Source organism: Elephas maximus, chromosome 13, assembly GCF_024166365.1.
Source record: "Elephas maximus indicus isolate mEleMax1 chromosome 13, mEleMax1 primary haplotype, whole genome shotgun sequence".
Lineage (NCBI taxonomy): Eukaryota > Metazoa > Chordata > Mammalia > Proboscidea > Elephantidae > Elephas > Elephas maximus.
The window spans coordinates 105,329,077-105,352,566 of record NC_064831.1 but is presented as its reverse complement, the minus strand read 5'-3'; the positions used below and the strand labels follow the sequence as shown (position 1 = coordinate 105,352,566).

The following is a 23,490-nucleotide window of genomic DNA, read 5'->3' as shown; positions in this document are numbered from 1 at the left end:
TGAGGGACGTAATTCAATCCATGACACCCCCTAAGCCAGGAACTGAGAGCTGATCGAGAGGACCAGCCCCTTGCCCAGCCACTGGCATATGCAGCCTGTGGACTTGCAGTGTCGTTCATTCACTTGCATCCCCCACTCGGTCACTTGTGTGTCCTCGTTAGCATAAAACATCAGGGCATACACCTGAAGCCCATTTTCACTTGCAGTAGCCAAGGGGGATATGTAGATTAGTGGCATTTGACACCTCCCTGTCCCCTAAGAAGAGGCCTCATTTACCTGGGGGGGGGGGCCTTAAGGGTTGACAGTACCACCTCACTCTATCTAGGCACTAACAACAGGGTTCTGAGAATTAGTGGTGCCTCCTAATCCCTCCAGCCAACAGCACTGGATGCCCAAGGACAGCTGGACTACCCTCCGCACTATGCAGTCAGGGACAGGGACACACTTGTCATCTATGCATCAGGGGACAGCTGTCAGCCCCCTGACTTGCCCCACACATCTCCTCCCCTCCCCCGCATCCAGAGACCTGTGCCTACTCCTAACACCCCCACGCAGCCCTGCCCTCCTAGGACTATAGGTAAAAGTCTGCACCACACACTTGGTGAATGACGACTCGGACGCCTGTGTTCTGAATAATAGCACCCCTGCAACAACAGTGAACAGACTCCTGAGCTCGCACACCTAGTAGCTGCCCTGGCCACCTAGAGACAAGAGGTGAGTGCTTCAAAGATGCCAACAACCAAAGTAGCTCATACTCTCAGCTTAGCAGAAACCATGCAAGCAAAGAGGCAATGGGATGAAATATATAAAACCTTAAAGGAAAAAAATTGCCACCCAGTATTACATGTCCAGGAAAATTGTCTCTCAAATAAATGATGGCGAAATTAGGTCATTTCCAAATAAACAGAAATTAAGTAATTCTGTAAAACTGAGACCAAAATTACAAGAAATATTAAAGGGAATCCTCTGGTTAGAGAACCAACAACATCAGACAGCAACCGAAGACTAGAACACAGGACAGATCAACCATTTACAACCAAGATAGGGAATTCACAAAAAGAAATCAAAGCTAAAAGACTGATAATAGAGGATCAGAGAACCAGAGACATTAATATATAAATGACGACAACATCAAAGCAATAAAGAGGGAGAAACAGTGTAGTCGTAGAACTTCTGTGTGAAGATGAAGTTAAGGAGATATCAAGAATTAAAAGACTGGTTTAAAATTAGAAAAATAAAGGTAAATTTTGGGTAACCACAAAGGAAGCTAGCAAACCTACCCATCAAAATAAAAAAGAAAAACATATAGACTCAGCAAATACAAAATCAACAGTAATGGACGAGAGGAAAAGAAAATATATAAACAAAAAAAAACTTGGAACAGAAAATTAAGTGAAACAGGGAAACCGTCAACACCATAAAAAACAAAAACATCAAAACAGCAGCAGTAAAGTTGTACTTATTGATAATAACACTGAATGTAAATGCCCTAAATGCAGTAAAAGAGACGGAGATTGGCAGAATGGATTAAAAAACACGATCTGTCTGTGTGCCGTGTACAGCAGACACAGTGTAGACGCAAAGACACAGACAAACTAAAGCTCAAAGGATGAAGAAAAGATGTCCAGCAAATAACAACCAAAAAAGCGAGAGCGGCAATATTGATCTCTGATAAAATAGACTTTAAAGCAAAATCCACCATAAAGAATAAAGAAGGACACTATATAATGATTAAAGGGTCAATACACCAGGAAGACATAACCATAATAGATACGTACCCAGTGACAAGGTTCTAAAATACGTAAACTCTTAACAGCATTGAAAAGAGAACTAGATAGCCGCACGACAATAGTAAGAGTCACTTTTGGTGAAGGATAGAACATCTTGAAGGAAACACAGTAAAGATATGGAAGATCTAAATGCCATGGTCAGCCAACTTGACCTCATAGACATATACAAAACACGACACTCAGTAGCAGAAAAGTACACATTTGTTTCCAACACACATGGAACATTCTTTAGAATAGACGGCATTTTAGGCCACAAAGCAAGCCTTCACAGAATCCAAAACATCGAAATAATACAAAGCATATTCTCTGATCCTAATGCTGTAAAAGTAGAAACAGCAAGGAAAAAAAAAAAATCAAATACATGGAAACTGAACAATACTTTGCTTAAAAACTATTGGGTTATAGAAGAAATCAAAGATGGAATGAAGACATTCATAGAACCAAATGAGAATGAAAACATATCTTACCAAAAATCTTTGGAACACAGCAAAAACTCTTCTTAGAGGTCAATTTATAGCAATAAACACACATTAGAAAAGAAAGGGCCAAAAATTAAAACATTAACCCTACAGCTGGAACAAATAGAAAGCAGCAGAAGAATCCCCTGGGCACCAGAAGAAAGGAAATAATAAAGATTAGAGCAGAAATAACTGAAATAGAGAATAGATAAACAATTGACAGAATCAGTAAGACCAAAAGTTAGTTCTTCGAAAAGATCAAGATTGACCACTGGCCAAACTGACAAAAGAAAAACAGGAGAGGAAGCAAATAACCCAGATAAGAAATGAGATGGAAGACATTCAACAGAACCAACCGAAATAAAAAGGATCGTAACAGAATACTGTGAAAAATTGTACTCCAACAAATTTGAAAACTGAGAGGAAATGGACAGAGTTCTGGAAACACGCTACCTACCTAAACTTAAATAAAACGTGGTAGAAGAACTGAATAAATACTTAACAAAAGAAGAGATCAAAGGGTGATAAAAAAAAACTTCCTGGACCTGATGGCTTCACTGAAGAATTCTATCAAACATTCAGAGAAAAGCTAACACCAATACTACTGAAGCTATTTCAGAGCATAGAAAAGGGAGGAATACTCCCAAAGTCGTTCTGTGAAGCCAGCATAACCCTTATACCAAAATCAGGCACACACACACAAAAAAACCAGACCCATGGCCGTTGAGTCGATTCCGACTCATAGTGGCCCTATAGGACAGAATAGAACTGCCCCATAGAGTTTCCAAGGAGCACCTGGTAGAGTTGAACTGCCAGCCTTTTGGTTAGCAGCCGTAGCTCTCAACCACTACACCACCAGGGTTTCCATGCCAGGCAAGGACACCACAAAAAAAGAAGACTATAGACTGTTACTCTCATGAGCATAGATACAGAAATCTGCAACAAAATTCTAGCTGATAGAATTCGGTAGCATATGAAAAAAATAATTAGTTCTAACCAAGTGGGATTCATCCATATATGCAAGGATGGTTCAGCATTAGAAAATCAGTCAGTGTCATCCACTACATAAAGAAGACAGAAGTACCACATGATCTGATCATTTGATACATAAAAGGCGTTCCTAATAAAAACTAAGTAAAACAGGAATAGAAGGGAAAACCCTCAACATAATAAAGGGCATTGATAGAAAGCCAGCAGCCAGCATCATTCTAAATGGAGAGACTGAAAGCATTCCCTTTGAGAATGGGAGCCAGGCAAGAATGCACTTCATCACCACTCTTATTTGACGTTCTGCTGAAGCTCCTAGCTAGGGGAATAAGGCAGGAAAAAGAAATAAAAGGCATCCAGATTGGTAAGGAAGAGGTAAAATTATCCCTGTTCTCAGATGATATGATCTCATACATAGTAAACACCAGAGAATCCATAAGAAAGCAACTGGAACTAATAGAAGATTTCAACGAAGTAGCAGGATACAAGATTGACATGGAAAAATCAGTAGGATTCCTCTACGTCAACAAAGAGAATTTCGAAAAGGAAATCGCCAAATCGATACTATTTACAATAAGCCCCAGGAAGGTAACATACTTAGGAATAAATCTAACCGTAACGTTTTCCACGGTGTGTCATGATTTTCTTTGTGTTCTGGTGGTTTTGTCAGGGATTTGATTTTAAGTTCGGTGGGAAGCAGTTGAGAGTTTGAAGCAGGAGAGTGACGTGATCTGATAGAAATTTTGGATAGACTTCCTTGGGAGCCATGCTGAGAATGGAAAGCAACTCCTTCCAAGGGTCACCTTGACTTTGGGTGGAGTCTAAACCTCTCTCACCCTGGCTCGTTTGGCCCCTGCTCACCTGCTCTCACTCCTCTGGGATGCTTTCTCTCCTCTCAGGCTCCCTGGCCTGTGTTATGGGGTGCTCTGTTACTGTCTGCTTGCCTGTCTGATTCCTTCTCTTCATTCTAAGTCTCAGTTTAGGGGTAACTTTCTCCAGGAAGCTTTTTCTGAGCCCAGTGTCTAGGTCAAAGTCTCTGCCCATGTGTTGTAGAAGTACTTGTTTATTCACTCTGCTGTCGCATCATAGATGTAACCATTTGTGGACCCAACTGTGACCCTCCTGTCCCCAGCACTGGGCAGAGCACTTGGCACATAGTGGGGTCCAGTAAGTATTTGCAGATTAAGTGAGCACATCTCCTGACTTGTCTTGGCTATCAGGTAGCATTTTTTTTTATTATTCTTTAGGATATTTGACAAGGTTTATGGTACCTCACTGAGGGGCTGCACAAAGTTGCATGAAGAGGGTGAGACAAGGAAATGAACACACCCTTTATGTATGACTTAGATGGATCCTTTTGATCTTCTTTACTCTCGTATCCATGGCTACTGAGTATTCTTCCTTAGTTTTATTTCTCCACTTAGAGTGTGATGGATCACTTTTGTGTGACCTTTCTAGCCATGGTCTTGTAACTCCTACCCTACAGTGATTGGGCAGGTCCGTGTGATAGGTATTTGTGGCCCACCAAGGGGATTGGTCAATTTTGTCATCCCCTTGAAATGAGCCACCCCAGAGGTGGGAAGGAGAAAAGTCCACCACCACCAAGGAAGAAGAGCCAGGAGCCGGCACATCCACTGGTCCCGGGATCACTGTGCTGAGAAGCTCCTGGACCCAGGAGACAGCGAGCTGTAACAATGAAGACAGTGGGAAGCGGTGGCAGAGACCTGGCAACAAGAGACGGTGTGGTAGGTTTCCTGGCCCACGGATTGAGAAAGCTGAGTACCTTTGGACAGAGATTGAGGGCCAGGGAGTGGCATGCCTGGGAAGAGGCTGTCCTAATGGAATAGCTGTATCCTGAGTGTCCCTGAGACTGAATTGTAACCTGTTACTTCTTAATAAGCTCCATAATCGTGAGTACAGTCTGTGAGTTCTGTGTGACCGTTGCAGTGAAGTAATGAACCCAGCAGAGAAGTAGAGAGTGCTGCGGGAGGGATGGTTGGTGTCAGAGTTGGTCAAGATGGTGGAGAGACATGTCTGACCTCTGCTACCCCTGTTAACCAAAACCCAAACCAGTTGTCGAGTCGATTTTTATAACTCTAATAAAATGAGCTAGAAATAATAAATATTGTACCATATTTTTATAATGCAGTTGAGCCAAGGGAAATTGACCACTTCTGTGTTTGTGTACCATTAGAAAGTTCACAGTTAAAATCTCCTAAATTTGTTCTTGTACTTCTTTATAAATGGATAAAAGAAGAAATCAGTATTGTCAAAAAGCAGGTACAATATCCCTTATGTTTTGGGTTGATTTGTGTCCTCCAAAAAGGTGTGTTCAAGTTGTAAACTCCAGTACCTGTGAACATGACCATATATGGAAATAGCGTCTTTGCACATGTACTAATTAGTTAACGGGAAGTCACAGAGTGGCCTCGGCTCCAGTATGACCAGTGTCCTTACAGGAAGAGAGAGACAGAGACTCAGAAGACGGCCATGTGAAGACAGAGGCAGAGGTGGAGTTACAGCGCAGCTGCAAGTGAAGGAATGCCTGGGGCATCCAGAAGGTGGAAGGGCCTTTACAGATTTTAGAGGGAGCATGACCCCCCGAGACCCTGAATTTGGACTTCGAGCCTCCAGAACTGTGAGAGAATGAATTTCTGTTGTTTAAAGCCACTCAGCTTGTGCTGCTTTGTTACGGCAGCCCTGGGAAACTAATACACCTTATTAACTAGTATTTGGTTAATTGTCATCCTTAGTTACCCATAGGTTTTCCATACCATCTATTTTTTATTTTGGTGAAAATACGCTTGACAAAACAAACACCAACAATTTCTACATGTGCAATTCGGCAGCATTGATTACATTCTCCAAGATCTGCAGCCATTGTTGTTATCCTTTCCCCAATCACCCTACCATTAACATAAACTCAGTGCCCCTGAAATACTCTCCCCTTTCTTCCTCCTCCTACCCCTGGTAACCACTAATAATCTTTGGTTTCTGTTTGCCTGTTTCATATAAGTGAGATCATACAGTATTTGTCCTTTCTTGACTGACTTAGTTTGCTCATCATGATGTTTTCAAGGTTCATCCATGTTGTGGCCGTACCATCTATTCTTGAAAAACAAAGGACAATGAACAAGCTCACTTAAATGTAGTAACTACAGCAAAAACTAAACGAACTTTACCCCTCAGTGGACCCTCCAGGTCTGGCCTGAGGCCTTAGGAAGGTCACTCACCCTTGACTTTCCCTTTATGCCCAGCTTTGGATAACTTGGGGGGTGTGTGTGGGCAGTTTGTGTTCTCTTTTCTCTCAGTAAACCGTGAAACCTACTTAGATGAATAGGAGATTAGACAAACTCTGAAGTTACTGTGCCTATTGTCTTTGAGCTGGTGGTGCTAATTATTTTTCTTCGTTGTTTTCGTAACCGTCAGTGACTTCCATCCTGTGTTTGCTGTTGTAAGATGTTCTAGTTTATGCTCCTGAGAATAAAACTCGAAGTGTAGTTAGTGGTGCTTCTTGGTGGTTTTCAGCCTGAAGATGATAGTAATATTTTAGCTTTCTGTGCCAGCTACCCAGCCCTACTGTTCTAGTGTCAAAGCAGCCACAGACAGTACAGATCAAGATTGGAGGAAGACTCATTAACAACCCGCGGTATGCAGATGGCACAGCCTTGCTTGCTAAAAGCAGGTACTGATGAAGATCCAAGACTGCAGCCTTCAGTGTGGATTATACCTCAGCATAAAGAAAATAGTCCTCACGACTGGAACAGTAAGCAACATCGTGGTAAACAGCAAAGATTGACGTTGTCAAGGATTTCATTTTACTTGGATCTACAGTCATCCATGGAAGTGGCAGTCAGGAAATCAAATGACGTGTTGCCCTGGGCAAATCTGCTGCAAAAGATCTCTTTAAAGTGTTAATAAGCAAAGATGTCACTTTGAAGACTAAGATGCGCCCTGACTCAAACCACGATACTTTCAGTCGCCTCATATGCATGTGAAAGCTGGACAATGAATAAGGAAAACCAAAGAAGAATTGATGCATTTGAATTATCGTGTTGGGGAAGAATATTGAATACACCGTGGTCTGTGAGAAGAACAAACAAGTCTGTCTTGGAAGAAAGGTAAACAGAATGCTCCTTAGACATGAGAACGGTGAGACTTCGTCTCGTGTACTTTGGACATATTATCAAGAAAGACCAGTCCCTGGAGAAAGACATCATGCTTGATAAAGTAGAGGGTCAGAGAAAAAGAGGAAAACTGTCAACGAGAACAGTGGCCTCAAGCATAGCAACGACTGTGAGGATGGTGCAGGACCGAGCAGTGTTCGTTCCGTTGTACGTAGGGTCGCTGTGACCTGGAATCCCCAGATTAATAGGCACTCTTTCTTAATCACAAAACTCAGCAGCATTTATTTTGTTACTCAGCTTCTAGTGAAAAGATCAGTGATTTGTAACAAACACAAGTGAGTACCGAAGTTCTTTGGCTTTTCTCTCACTTGTTTTAATTTTTTTTTTTTTATGATTCTGCATGGCCATAATTTGGTGCAATTAAGACTGGCAGTGGTGTCTGAAACTATTGATTCCAAGCCTGAATTTTGTATGGTTTAATTATGCAAATTTGTAGTGTTTAATTTAGAGGTACCGTATGAGTCTACATGGAGCGCTGGTGGTGCAGTGGTTAAGTGCTTAGCTGCCAACAGAAAGGTTGGCTGTTGAAACCCACGAGCCACTCCCCAGGAGAAGGTGTGGTGGCCTGCTTCCACCAAGGCAGCAGCCTTGGAAACACTACTGAAAAGTTCTCTTCTGTCCTGGGGAGCCTTACAGCGTTGCTATGAGTCGGAATCGACTTGATGGCAATGGGTTTGGTTTTTGATTTATATGAATTTGCAAGGAGCACTGATGGCGCAGTGGTTGAGCACTTGGCTGCTAACCAAAAGGTCAGAGGTTTGAACTTGCCAGCCGCTCTGCAGGAGAAAGATTCGGCAGTTTGCTTCCATAAAAATTAAAAAACAAAAACCAAAAACCAAACTCATTGCCCGTGAGTTGATTCCAACTCATAGTGACCCTATAGGACAGAGTAGAACTGCCCCATAGAATTGGCAAGGCTGTAAATCTTTAAGGAAGCAGATTGTCACATCTTTCTCCCGCTGAGTGGCTGGGTTTGAACTGCTGACCTTTTGGTCAGCAGCCAAGTGCTTTAACCACTGTGGCTCCGGGACTCCTCTGTAAGGATTACAGTGTTGCAAACCCTACGGAGTAGTTCTACTCCGTCCTGTGAGTCGGCATGGACCAGATGGCAGTGGTTTGGTTTATTTCCCCGACTATATCTCGTAAGTTTTGGCATGTTGTGTTTTCATTCTCATTCAACTCATTAAGTATTTTTCTATTTCTCTCTTGATTTCTTTTTAGTTATTGGTATTTTAGTAGCGTGTTACTTAGTTTCCACATATTTGTATATTTTCCAGTTTTCTTTATATTATTTCTAGCTTGATTCTGTTGTGATTGGAAAAGATACTTCATATGATTCTAGTCTTTTTAAACTTACTGAGACTTGCTTTGTGTCCTGAGGTTGGACTGTCCTGGAGGATGCGGCTCAAGAATGTGGACTGTGCTGTTGTAGGGTGGAGTGTTCTCTCTCTGTTACGTCTGATTGTTCAGTAGTTCGTTCAGGTCTTCTGTTTCTTTCTTCCTCCTCTTCCTAGTTCTACCATTATCAGAAGTTCTAACCCCTCATATCTACCCATATTTATCATTGTTTATTGCACAGATTTTTGAGTAATTACTACCTGGCAGACATTGTTTTAGACACTTGGGATATATCAGAGAACAAAACTAGATAAAAAAAAGGAAAAACATCCTGTCTTAGAGTTCATATTCTAGCCTTCTTCTAAGATTTGCGAGTTTGGTGAGTGTAAAGTAATATTTTACTGATTTATATTTGTCTAAATATGAGTTTTGATGATTTCTTCAGAGGAGTAGCTATTTGGGTTTCTCCTCTAGTGATTTTTTTTTTTTTCCGTTTTTCTGTTAGATGTCTGATATTTTCCTGATAGAATGCAGGAGTTTTTGAGTATATGTTAGCTCCTTTTTGGTTTTCAGATATTTTCTTCCACCGTGACATTTTAAAATTAAGTATGTACGTGGTATTTTTTGGTTGAGTAGAAATGAATATACTCCTCCTTCACTTTCCCTATTGGGACACAAGCAATCTATGGGAATCACTGGAAGAGGAAGTAGTGTGTAACACAAGTAGGTAAATATAAAGGCTAAGTTTTTTATTTCTTGGCCATTGTAGGAAATTGGTAGAATATTATTTCAAAAGACATGTATTTTGAAAGTGAATTTGAGTGTTATGTTGATTTCTCTATGAGAAGGGTTCCCTTGGTCATGCCTTCTTACGTAAATCACAGTGTACCTGTTACAGTGAGGCTTCAGGTAATCGTGTCTTTCTGTCATTACACGTTCAGGTTGTGACATGTGGTGTACTGTGATCATTTCTTCTCTGCTGTGGACATTTGCCAAGAGAATGAGGAGTGGAAGTTGCGTTTTGGAAAGCACTTTACAAATTCTGTCTTTAATTCTGTAGATGATGGCGTTGACAGTCAGAATGGAACGAAGAAGGAAGACCTGAATGACAGAGAGAAAAAGGAGGAGGAAGAAACCCCTGTGCCTGCACATAGGGCCAAATCAATCCTGGAGAGCTGGGTCTGGGGCAAGCAGCCAGGTAGTACGATCTTCTGAAATTCTGGTGCTTTGCAAAGGTGTACCAAGAGTATTCCTGTTCTGGACACCTCAGATGAACTTTTAGCATCACGTATCCCGGTACATGCAACTGAAGCTCCTGATTTTATTCTTTACTTCCTACTCTACCTGTGCAATTCAGTTTTTTTTAAAAAACGTATGATACATTTTTGTTTCAGAACTTTATACTAGTAGAAGGAATCAATGAATATTTTATTATAAAAATTCATAGATTATAAAGTGGAAGTCCTGCAAGACTCCCCACCCCAGCTGCAGTTATTATCAGTTTGATGTGCACATTCACACATTTTTCTTTGCATGGACGTACATATAAATGTGTATACGTAGAAATAATTTGTATCTGGGGTTGATGATAGCACCTACTTCATAGGGTAATTACAGGGTCATATGAGTCAGTACAGGCAAGTACTTATAGTATTGTCTGGCATGTAGCAAGTGTTAGCTATTTTTAAAACATTTGCTGAGATGTGTGTTTTACGTTGCTTATTTACAAAGCAACTATCATTTTCATAAATATTATCAAAGTAAAATTTATTAGAATGCTGAATTTGTGGCCTCCAGATAATGATGCCTACAAAAAAAGGGCAGTTTACAAAGACGACTTTTTAGGCTGTACTATTTCTAAAAAATGAAAATTGTAGGAGAAATTTATTGTCTAATGAGACAGAAGTTGCCTTGAAGAGTTTGTCTGTGTAACAGTACAGAAACGTGTACCTTATAGGGTCAGAGTATGGGTTTTGTAGGATCAGTAGTCACGTCGTCTCTTTCCTGATACTAATAATTTATATCTTCTCTCTATTTATCTTGACCACTATAGCTAGAAATTTATCAATTTTATTGATTTCCCCCTCCCTCAGAGAGCCAGCATTTGGATTGAGTTTTTTCCTATTGTTTTTCTGTTTTCTTATTTATTTCTCCTTTGATCTTTATTATTTCCTTTTTTACTGCTTGCTTTGGATTTTGTTTGCTCTTCTGTTTCTGGTTGTGTAAGGCGGAAGCTTAGAGCACTGATTTTAAGATCTTTCTTCTTTTCCGGTATAAGCCTTCAAAGCTATACATTCCCCTCTAAGTACTGTTTAGCAGCATTCCACAGATTTTGGAATATTATGTTTCTGTTTTCATCAGTTGAAAATATTTTCTAATTTCCCTTTTAATTTCTTCTTTGATCCAGTGACTGTTTGGAAGTCTGTTGTTCGATTTCCAAATATTTGGGGATTTTCCATCCTGTTAATGGTATCTGAGTTAATTGCTGCCGCAGAACATGTTCTGTATGATATGACTTGTTCTTTTAACTATTATGAGAGAAGTTGAACGAACACAGGATTAGATTATCACATCAGAGTGCTGTGAGTTAGAGTTCCTAGCCGTGGGGTTGACATGAGTCAGACTGCACAGCCGCTAACAGCGATGGCCACAGCCATCCAGTATCTACTTACGTAAAAATTTTAAGGGTATGAGTAATCAGAAGGCACAAACAAAGCGGAAAGAGGTGGGACAGTCTGCTTGGCTCCCTGCGTTTGTCCTTTTTCAGCGGATACGCACTGCCTGGCGCCTCTTAAAGAATGAGATATCTCAGTGAGATGTGTAGTTACCTTACACAGTGGGCGCATTTAGGATGGGAAACACCTCCATTTCATAGTCAGATAGTTACAGGGCTTATATATCCTTTTTTCAGGGAGCCATGCCTCGTAAATGCACAAATTTTAGGTTTGTTTACCAAAAGCAATACTAAACCAAAGAGACGTGGCTAAAAGCATTCTATAGATAAGGGTCATAGCAAATACCATTAATTTATTTACCAAGAAGTCTAACGTGGCGTTACGAGGAGATTAGACCTAAGTCACCTGCTGACTTTCTTTCCCTGGAGTATCCCCATTGTAATAAGAGAGAAATGAATAGCCATCCAGCTGCTTAGCTCCGTTTTCCAAGGAGTGTTGAACTCTCCAGCGGCAATTGTGGCTATTTTTTTTCAGTTCTGCAGTTTTGTGTTTTTTTTAATAATATTTTATTGTGTTTTTGGTAAAAGTTTACATAGCAACATTTTCTGCAAAGTTGTTCAGTGACATTAGTTACGTTCTTCACAACGCATGGACATTCTCATTATATCTGTTTTGGTTGTTCCCTTTGCATTAATCTAGTTTCCCTGCCTGCTTACATTCTCGTCTTTGTTTTAAAGTAAGTGTTGACCATTTGGTCTCATATAGGTGATTTTTTTTTTTTTTTTTAAAAGGAACACAGTACCAATGGGTGATAACTCATTCTTTTGAGTCAGTTCGTTATACTTAGTTACAAGGTGATCTCAGCAGTTAGTTTTGGTTCAGGATTTGAGGAGTATCTCAGGGCAGTAGTTTTAGGGGGTCCTCTAGCGGTTCTGTAGTTTTTGCTTCATGTATTTTAAAACATTTTTATTAGGTGCATACACTTTTTGGATTTTTGTATCATTTTGATTGACTCCTTTATCTCTGTAGGGTTGCTGTTTGGTTTTAGTTTTATCTCTGATGATATTCTTTGTTCTAAAGTCAGCTTGGTCTAACTACGTTACCTCTCTTCTGACTTAGTGTTTGGATTATATGTCTTTTTCATCTTTTTATGTTCGGCCTATCTGTGTCTATATGTTTAGATCACCTTTCTTCTGACTTAGTGTTTGGATTATATGTCTTTGTCATCTTTTTATGTTCGGCCTATCTGTGTCTGTATGTTTAGACTGTGTGGTGCAAATGGTTAGGCACTCAATTACTAGACGAAAGGCTGACTGTTCAAACCCACCCAGAGGTACCTCAAAAACAGACCTGGCCATCTGCTTCCTTAAAGGGCACAGTCTTGAAAACCCTATGCAGCAGTTCTACTCAGCATGCATGGCATTGCCATGAGTTGGAATCGACTCGATGGCAACTAACAACAGCGATGACGAGACTATTTGGGTTTAAATTTATCATCGTTCTATTTGTACCATCTGTTCTTTTTATCTTTTCTTGCTTTCTGTTCTGTATCTTCTAAGGATTGAATTTTATCTCCGTAGTTGGCTAATGAGAGGCATGTCCTCGTTTTATGTCTTTAGTAGTTGCTCTAGGGAAGAGGTTGGACGACTATGGTGTGCAGGTCAGATCTGGCCTGCCACCTGTTTTTAAGTAAAGCGGCTACTGGAACACAGCCATGCCATGGTTCTCATATTTATTGTGGCTGCTTTCGTGCTACAACGGCAGGATTGATTAGTTGTGACAGAGACCCGAATGGTCTGCAAATCCTAAGATACTTACTCGCTGGATTTTCACATGCCCTGTTTTAGGGTTTGTAGTCTGCAGCTTTAACTTGTCATTATCTACCTGGAAATTACATCATGCCACCTTGGCTATAAGGCGGCGCCTTTACGACTGTATGCTGCCCTTTGCCCTCTCTGGGCCCTTTGTGCTGCTTTGTCATATATGAAAATGGAATGTATATTATAAACTGCACTAAATGCTATTTTTGTTTCTGCTTTAAATAGGCAGTTATCCTTTTTAAAAAATTGAAAAGAGAAAAAGAAGCCTTTAAAAATGTATTTTATTGTTTCTGAAGAAGGTTTACACAGTAGTTTAGATTGCCATTCAACAGTTCCTACACAATTTGTTTGGTGACATTGATTATATTCTTCACAATGTGTGAACATTCTCATTATTTCTGTTCCGGTTGTTTGGATTCCATTAATCTAGTTTCCCTGCCTGCTTACATTCTCATCTTCGTATTAAAGTGGTTGTTGACCATTTGGTCTCATATAAGTGACTTTTTAAAGGAACAGAGTACTTACGGGTGATATTCTTTATTTTTTGAGCCAATTTATTATTTAACTACAAGGTGACATCAGCAGCTGTTTGGGTTTAAGGTTTAAAAAATACCCTTAATGCAATAGCTTTGGGCAGTCCTCCTGTCTCGACCAGTTCTTTAGAAAGTTTGTTTCTTTTGGGGGCGGGGGCGAATTTCAGGTTCTCTTCCACATTTTTCTCCCATTCTATCAAGATTCTATCAAGGTTCATCTGTAGTGGCCCTGATTAGTGGTAGTGGTAGCCAAGTACCATCTAGTTCTGGTCTAAGGGTAGATGAGGTTGTGGTTCATGTAGACTATTTGTGCTGTAGATTAGTTTCTTTTTTCAGTCTTTGGATTCTTTCTTTCATCGTTTACCCTACCTGACTAGAGACCAATACTTGTATCTTAGATGTTTACTCGCAAACTTTTTTTTTTTCCCATCGTACTTTTGATGAGGGTTTACAAAGGAAGTTAGTTTCTCCTTAAACAACACAAGTACTGTTTTGTGACCTTGGTTCCAACCCCACAATATGTCAGCATTGTCCTGTTTTTGACATTGTGTTCCCCATTTCCATTTGTCCAGCTTTACTGTCCCTTCCTGCCTTCTTGTCCTCGCCCCTGGGCTGGTGTGCCCATTTAGTCTTGTATATGTGGTTGAGCTATGTGTACTGTTGTTTGTTTTAGGGGCCTGTCTAATCTTTGGGTGAAGGGTAAATCTCAGGAGTGACTTCTTTACTGAGCTATAAGGATGTCTGGGGGCCATACTCTGGGGTTTCTCCAGTCTCTGTCAGACCAGTAAGTCTTTTTTTTAGAATTTTGTTCTACATTTTTGTCCAGCTCTGTCTGGGACTCTGTGTTGTGATCCCTCTCAGAGCAGTCAGTGGTGTCAACCGGGTACCATCTAGTTGTACTGGACTTAGTCTGATGGAAGCTTTGAAACTTGTGGACCATTAATCCTTTGGACTGATCCTTCCCTTTTGTCTTTGGTTTTCATCATTCTCCCTTGCTCCCAAAGGGGTGAGACCAGTGGAGTATTCTAGATGGCTGCTCACAGGCTTTTAAGACCCCAGATACTACTCAACAAAGTAGAATGTATGTTTTCTTTTTAAACTATGTTACGCCAGTTGAGCTAGATGTTCCCGAGACCATGGTCCCTAGCCCTCTGCCCAGGATTTAGGTACCTCAGGGAGTTTGGATGTGTGTATGGAGCCTCCATGACCTTGCTGCGGACAAGTTTTGCTGGCTTCCCCAGGGTTGTGTACTGTCTTAAACTTCCCAAAGTTACCACTTATCTATTGCCTATTCAGCGTTTTTCCTTCCTACTCCTCCCCGCTCTCGTAACCACCAAATATTGTTTCTTGTTGTGTGTAAACCTTGTCATGAGTTTTTATAATAGTGGTCTCATACATTACTTGTCCTTCTGCGATTGACTTATTTCACTCAGTGTAATGCCCTCCAGATTCACCCGTGTCGGGAGACGCTCTGCAGATGCGTCATTGTTTTTTATCGTTGCGTAGTGTTCCGTTGTGTGCATACATCAGAGTTTGTGTATCCGTTCATCTGTTGATGGGCACCTAGGTTGTTTGCATCTTTTTACTGTTGTGAATGATGCTGCAGTGAATATGGGTGTGCGTATGTCTATCTGTGTGACCATTCATATTTCTCTAGGATATGTTCCTAGGAGTGGGATTGCTGGATCATATAATATTTCTATTTCTAGCTTTCTAAGGAAGCGCTGTATCGTTTTCCAAAATGGCCACAACATTTTGAATTCCCACCAGCAGTGCATAAGAGTTCCAGTCTCCCCACAGCCTCTCCAACATTTGTTATTTCCTGTTTTTTTTTTAATTTGTGCTAGTAGTGCTGGGGTGAGATTGGTATCTCGTTTTGGTTTTGATTTGCATTTCTCTAATGGCTAGTGATTGCGAGCATTTCCTCTTGTGTCTGTTGGCCACTTGAATGTCGTCTTTGGTGAAGTGTCTGATCATTTCCTTTGCCCGTTTTTTGATTGGATTGTCTTTTTGTTGTAGAGGTGTTGTATTTTCTTGTAGATTTTAGAGATTAGACCTCTGTCTGTTTTGTAATAGATCCAAATTTTTTCCCAGTCTATAGGTTCTCTTTTTACTCTTCCGGTGAAATCTTTTGATGAGCTTAAATGTTTAATTTTTAGAAGATCCCAGGTATCTATCTTATCTTCTGGAGTTTGTGTGTTGTTATTTATGGTTTGTATACTGTTAGTGTCTTGTATTAGGTCCACTGGCCTTGACCCTGTTTCTTCTTCTATGACCTTTAAAGTTTTTGGTTTTATATTTAGGTCTTTGATCCATTTTGATTTAATTTTTGTGTATTGTGTTAGGTATGGGTTCTGTTTCATTTTCTGCAGATGGACATCCAGTTTTGCCAGCACTATTTGTTAAAAAGACTGCCTTTTCCCCATTTGTTGGACCTTGGGCCCTTGTCGAAGATCAGGTTACCGTACGTGGATGGATTTACATCTGGGTTCTTCATTCTGTTCCATTGGTCAATGTATTTGTCATTGTACCAGTATCAGGCTGTTCTGACTACTGTAGTTGTATACTAGGTTCTGAGTCAGGTAGTATGAGTCCTCCTGCTTTATTCTTCTTCAGTAGTGCTTTACTTATACGGGATCTCTTCCCTTTCCATATAAAGTTAATAGTTTTTCCATCTCTTTGAAGAATGTTTTTGGTATCTGGATCAGGATTGCATTGTATTTGTAGATTGCTTTAGGTAGAATTGACATTTTCACAATGTTGAGTCTACTTATCCATGAGCATGGTTTGTTTTTTTATTTAGGTAGAACTCTTTTGGTTTCTTGCAGTAGTATTTTGTAGTTTTCTAAGTGTTTACCATTTTTTAGTGGCTGTTATAAATGGTACCGTTTTCCTGATTTCCTTTTTGTTGTTATCTTTAGTGATGTATAGGAATCAAACTGATTTTTGTATGTTTATCTTGTATCCTACTACTCTGCTGAACTTTTCTATTAGTTTCAGTAGTTTTCTTTTGGAGCCTTTGGGTTTTCTGTGTATAGTATCATATCATCCACAAATAGGGACAGTTTTATTTCTTCCTTACCACTTTGGATGCCCTTTATTATGTCCTCTTGGCTTATTGATCTAGGTAGGACTTCCAGCACAGTGTTAAATAGAAGTGGTGATAAAGGGCATACTTGTCTTGTTCCTCTTCTCAAGGGGAATGTTTTTAGCCTCTTTCCACTAAAAATAATGTTGGCTCTTGGTTTTGTTTATTATGCTGTTTATTATGTTGAGGAATTTCCCTTCTACACCTATTTTATTGAAAGTTTTTATCAGAAATGGGTGTTGGACTTTGTTGAATGCCTTTTCTGCGTCAATTGAGATGATCATGTGATTCTTTTATTTATGTAATGGATTATGTTGATTGGTTTTCTAATGTTGAACTGTCTTTGCATACCTGGAATGAATCCTCCTTGGTCGTGGTATGTTTTGATATAATGCAGCATTCTTTTGGCTTGACTTTTGTTGAGGATTTTTGCATCTATGTTCATGAGAGATACTGGTCTGTAATTTTATTTTGTGGTGTCTTTGCCTGGTTTTGGTATCATGGTATACTGGCTTCATAGGATGAACTTGGAAATATCTCTTTTCTGTGTTCTGAAATGGTTTGAGTGGTTCTGGTGTAAGCTCGTCTCTGAATGTTTGGTAGAAATCTCCAGTGAAGCCATCTGTGCCAGGGCTTTTTTTTTTTTTAATTAACTTCGCAAACGCTTTTCTTGTTACGGGTTTGTTCAGATTTTCATCTTCATTTTGTGTTAAATTGATTACGTAGTGTGTTTCTGGAGATTTGTCCATTTCCTCTAGGTTTTCAAATTTGTTGGCGTTCATAGTACTCTGTCACTTTTGGTCCTTTTTATTTCATTTGGGTCTGTTGTAATGCCCTTCATTTCATTTCTTTGGTTTTTTGTGTCTTTTCTTGTTTTTCTTTGTAAAGTATTCCATTGTTTTGTCGATTTTGTTGATCCTTTCAAAGAACAAACTTTTGGTTTTGTTGCTTTTTATTTTTTCTATTCTCTATTTCATTTATTTCTGCTCCGATTTTTGTTATTTCATTTCTTATCGTGGCTGTGGGCTTCTTTTGCTGTTCTCATTCTATTCAAGTTGTATAGTTCCTTAGTCATCTAGTGCTGCCATAACAGAAATGCCACAAGTAAATGGCTTTAACAAAGAAAAATTTATTTTCTCACAGTCTAGTAGGTTACAAGTCCAAATTCAGGGCATCAGCTCCAGGGGAAGGCTTCCTGTCCGTGTTGGCTCTGGAGGAAGGTCCTTGTCCTCAATCTTCCCCTGGTCGAGAAGCTTGTCAGGCATAGGGACCCTGTGTCCAAAAGATGCACTCTGTTCCTGGTGTTGCTTTCTTGGTGGTATGAGGTCCCCAACTGCATGCTTGCTTCCCTTTTTTTTCATTTTAATTTTTTATTGTGCTTTAAGTGAAAGTTTACAAGTCAAGTCAGTCTCTCACACAAAAACTTATATACACCTTGCTACATACTACCAATTGTTCTCTGCCAATGAGAGAGCCCGCTCCCTCCCTCCACTCTCTCTTTTTGAGTCCATTTCGCCAGCTTCTATCCCTCTCTACCCTCTCATCTCCCCTCCAGGGAGGAGGTGCCAACATAGTCTCAAGTGTCCACCTGATCCAAGAAGCTCACTACTCACTAGCAACCCTCTCTATCCCATTGCCCAGTCCAATCCCTGTCTGAAGGGTTGGTTTAGGGAATGGTTCCTGTCCTGGGGCAACAGAAGGTCTGGGGGCCATGAACACCAGGGTCCTTCCAGTCTCAGTCAGACCATTAAGTCTGGTCTTTTTATGAGAATTTGGGGTCTGCATCCCACTGCTGTCCTGCTCCCTCAGGGGTTTTCTGTTGTGTTTCCTGTCAGGGCGGTCATCGGATGTAGCTGGGCACCATCTAGTTCTTCTGGTCTCAGGCTGATGTAGTCTCTGGTTCATGTGGCCCTTTCTGTCTCTTGGGCTGCTGATTACCCTGTGTCTTTGGTGTTCTTCATTCTCCTTTGATCCAGGTGGGTTGAGACTAATTGATGCATCAAAGGTGGCTGGTTGTTAGCATTTAAGACCCCAGATGCCAGTCTCCAAGGTGGGATGCAGAATGTTTTCTTAATAGATTTTATTATGCCAGTTGACTTAGATGTCCCCTAAACCATGGTCCCCAGACCCCCACCCCTGCTACGCTGGCCTTTGAAGCATTTAGTTTATTCAGGAAACTGCTTTTGGTTTAGTCCAGTTGTGCTGACCTCGCCTGTATTATGTGTTATCTTTCCTGTCTTGTAAAGCAGTTCTTATCTACTATCTAATTAGTGAATACCTCTCTCCCACCCTCCCTCTCTTCACGCTCTCGTAACCATGAAAGAATATTTTCTTCTCTCTTTAAATTATTTTTTGAGTTCTTATAATATCGGTCTTATAGAATATTTGTCCTTTTGCAACTGACTAATTTCACTCAGCATAATGCGTTCCAGATTCCTCCATGTTATGAAATGTTTCACAGTTTCATCACTGTTCTCTATCAATGTCTAGTATTGGATGGCAGTGGGGAGTGGGTAGTATTCCATTGTGTGAATATACCATAATTTATCCATTCATCCATCGATGGGCCCCTTGGTTGCTTCCATCATTCTGCTATTGTAAACAGTGCTGCAGTGAACATGGGTGTGCATGTATCTGTTCATGTAAAGGCTCTTATTTCTCTAGGATATACTCCAGGGAGTGGGATTGCTGGATCGTATGGTAGTTCTGTTTCTAGCTTTTTAAGGAAGTGCCAAATCGATTTCCAAAGTGGTTGTACCATTTTACATTCCCACCAGCACTATGTAAGTGTTCCAGTTTCTCCACAGCCTCTCCAACATTTGTTTTGTGTTTTTTGGATTAATGCTAGCCTTGTTGGAGTGAGATGGAATCTCATTGTTGTTTTGATTTGCATTTCTCTAATGGCTAAGATCGTGAATATTTCCTCATGTATCTGTTAGCTACCTGAATGTTTTCTTTAGAAAGTGTCTATTCATATCTTTTGCCCATTTTTTAGTTGGATTATTTGTCTTTTTGTAGTTGAGTTTTTGCAGCATCATCTAGATTCAGAGATCAGGCGCTGATCAGAAATGTCATAGCTAAAAACTTTTCCCCAGTCTGTAGATAATTTTTTTTGCTTTTGTGGTGAAGTCTTTGGAGGAGCATAGGTGTTTGATTTTTAGGAGCTCCCAGTTTTCTAGTTTTTCTTCTGCATTGTTAGTAAAGTTTTGTGTACTGTTCATTCCATGTATTAGGGCTCCTAATGGTGTCTCTATTTTTTCTTCCATGATCTTTATCGTTTTAGATTTTATATTTAGTTCTTTGATCCATTTTGAGCTCGTTTTTGTGCATGGAGTGAGGTATAGGTCTTCTTTCATTTTATTTGCAGATGGATATCCAGTTATGCCAGTACCATTTGTTAAAAAGATTGTCTTTTCCCCATTTAACTGTTTTGGGGCTTTTGTCAAATATCAACTGGTCGTATGTGGATGGATTTATGTCTGGATTCTCCATTCTGTTACATTGGTCTATGTATCTGTTGTTGCACCAGTACCGGGTTGCTTTGACTACTGTGGTGGTATAATGGGTTCTAAAATCAGGTAAAGTAAGGCCTCCCACTTTGTTCTTCTTTTTTAGTAATGCTTTACTTATCAAGGACCTCTTTCTTTTCCATGTGAAGTTGGTGATTTGTTTCTCCATCTCATTAAAGAATGTCTTTGGAATTTGAATTGGAATTGCATTAAATGTATAGATTGTTTTTGGTAGGATAAACATTTTTATTTAAGTCTTCCTTTATCCATGAACAAGGTATGTTTTTCCACTTATATAGGTCTCTTGGTTTCTTGCAGAAGTGTTTTGTAGTTTCCTTTGTATGAGGCTTTTACATCTCTGGTAAGATTCATTCCTAAGTATTTTATCTTCTTGGGGGCTACTGTAAATGGTATTGATTTGGTGATTTCCTCTTTGGTGTTCTTTTTCTTGTTGTAGAGGAATCCAGCTGATTTTCGTATGTTTATCTTGCATCCCGATACTCTGCTGAACTCTTCTATTAGTTTCAGTAGCTTTCTTGAGGATTCCTTAGGGTTTTCTGTGTATAAGATCATGTCATCTGCGAATAGAGATAATTTTACTTCTTCCTTGCCAGTTGGGATGCCCTTTATTTCTTTATCTAGCATACCACCCATCTCATTTCTTATTCAGGTTATTTGCTTCCCCTCCTGTTTTTCTTTTGTCTGTTTGGCCAGTGGTTTATCAATTTTGTTGACTTTTTCAAAGAACCAGCTTTTGGTCTCGTTAATTCTTTCAGTTGTTTTTCTGTTTTCTATTTCATTTAGTTGTGTTCTATTTTTTATTATTTGTTTTCTCCTGGTGCCTGGGGGTTTCTTTTGTTGCTCTGTTTCTATTTGTTCAAGTTGTGGGGATAATTCTTTGATTTTGGCCCTTTCTTTTTGGATGTGTGCATTTATTGATATAAATTTTCCTCTGAGCTCTGCTTTCGCTGTGTCCCAGAGGTTCTGATAGGAAGTGTTTTCATTCTCACTGGATTCTATAAATTACTTTATTCCATCCTTAGTGTCTTATAATCCAGCCCTTTTTGAGCAGGGTATTGTTCAGTTTCCAAAGTTTGATTTCTTTTCCCTGCTTTTTATGGTTATGGTATTGATTTTACTTTTAATGCCTTATGCTTAAAGATTATGCTTTGTAATATTTCAATGTTTTGGATTCTGCTAAGGCTTGCTTTATGACGTAATATGTCATCTATTCTAGAGAATGTTCCATGTGCACTAGAAAAGAAAGTATACTAGGTTGCTGTTGGTGGAGTGTTGTGTATATGTCTACGAGGTCAAGTTGGTTGATTGTGGCATTTTAGATCTTCCGTGTCTGTATCGAGCTTCTTTCTGGAAGTCCTGTCTTTCACCGAAAGTGGTGTGTTGAAGTCTCCTACTATTATTGTGGAGCTGTCTGTCTCACTTTTCGATGCTGGTAGAGTTTGTTTTATGTATCTTGCAGCCCTGACGTTGGGTGCGTCAATATTTAATATGGTTATATCTTCTTGGTGTATTGTCCCTTTAATCTTTATATAGTGTCCTTCCTCATACTTTTTGATGGATTTAACTTTAAAGTCTTTTTTGTCAGCGATTGATATTGCCACTCCTGCTCTTTTTGGATTGTTGTTTGCTTGATACATTTTTTCTCTCCTTTGAGTTTTAGTTTGTGTCTCTAAGTCTATGGTGTATCTCTTGTAGGCAGCATGTAGACGAATCTTGTTTTTTAATCCATTCTGCCCTCTCTGTCTCTTTATTCGTGCATTTAGTCCATTTACATTCAGCGTAATTATGGATAGGTATTTTTTTTTTATGAGTTTAGTGCTATCATTTTGATGTCTTTTTTTGTGTGTGTTGTTGACACTTTTTCACACTTAATTTTATGTGCTGAGTAGATTCTTTATATATTGCCCTTTCCTCATATTTGTTGTTGATTTTGTTTCTACTGAGTCTCTATTTTTTTCTTGTATTTTATTTTGATGAGTAGGATAGTTTGTCCCATTTGTGGTTACCTTATTATTTACCCCTGTTTTTCTAAATTTAAACCTAACTTTTTTTTTTATTAACTTTTATTAAGCTTCAAGTGAACGTTTACAAATCCAATCAGTCTGTCACATATAAGTTTACATACATCTTTCTCCGTACTCCCACTTGCTCTTGCCCTATTGAGTCAGCCCTTTCAGTCTCTCCTTTTGTAACAATTTTGCCACCTTCCCTCTCTCTCTATCCTCCCATCCCCCCTCGAGACAAGAGTTGCCAACACACTCTCAAGTGTTCACCTGATATAATTAGCTCACTCTTCATCAGCATCTCTCTCCCACCCGCTGACCAGTCCCTTTCATGTCTGATGAGTTGTCTTCGGGGATGGTTCCTGTCCTGTGCCGACAGAAGGTCTGGGGAGCATGGCCGCGGGGATTCCTCTAGTCTCAGTCAGACCATTAAGTATGGTCTTTTTTTAAACCTAACATTTATTTCTTTGTGTTGTCGTATCTTCCTCTCCGTATGGAAGATCAGTGATTCCATTTCTTAGTCCCTCTTTATTGTTTTAATGTTGTCTTCTTTTATATAATAACATTGTTGTTATCCTGTTTTGAGCCGTTTTTTTTTTTTAGTTTTGCCTTTTTTTTTTTTTTTCTTCTTTTTTCACTTTCCCTGTCTGGGTCTAGTTCTGATTTATCTGCTCAGTGTTCTAGTCTTGGGTTGATACCTGATACTACTGATTTTCTAACCAAAGAACTCCCTTTAGTATTTCTTGTAGTTTTGGTTTGGTTTTTACAAATTCCCTAAACTTCTCTTTATGTGGAAATGTCCTAATTTCACCTTCATATTTAAGAGACAGTTTTGCTAGATATATGATTCTTGGCTGGCAGGTTTTTCCTACAGTTTTTTAAATAAGTCATCCCATTGCCTCATTGCCTGCACGGTTTCTGCCGTGTAGTCCAAACTTATTCTTATGGTCTACTTTGTAGGTGACTTTTGTTTATCCCTAGCTGCTCTTAAAATTCTCTATCTTTGGTTTTGGCAAGTTTGATTATAATACGTCTTGGTAACTTTCCACATCTACCTTATGTGAAGTGTGATGAGCATCTT

The 23,490-nt window shown here is 39.6% G+C and overlaps 1 protein-coding gene across 5 annotated transcripts in view; it reads left to right on the top strand.

The window, feature by feature from the left end:
* HERC2 (HECT and RLD domain containing E3 ubiquitin protein ligase 2) overlaps nt 1-23,490 on the top strand; it is a 316,687-nt gene that overhangs the window by 64,530 nt on the left and 228,667 nt on the right. For all 5 annotated transcript variants that reach the window (XM_049906042.1, XM_049906045.1, XM_049906044.1 and 2 more), the window contains exon 5: nt 9,821-9,958. In XM_049906042.1, the coding sequence (XP_049761999.1) occupies nt 9,821-9,958 (138 nt within the window). The remainder of the gene's footprint in view (nt 1-9,820; nt 9,959-23,490) is intronic.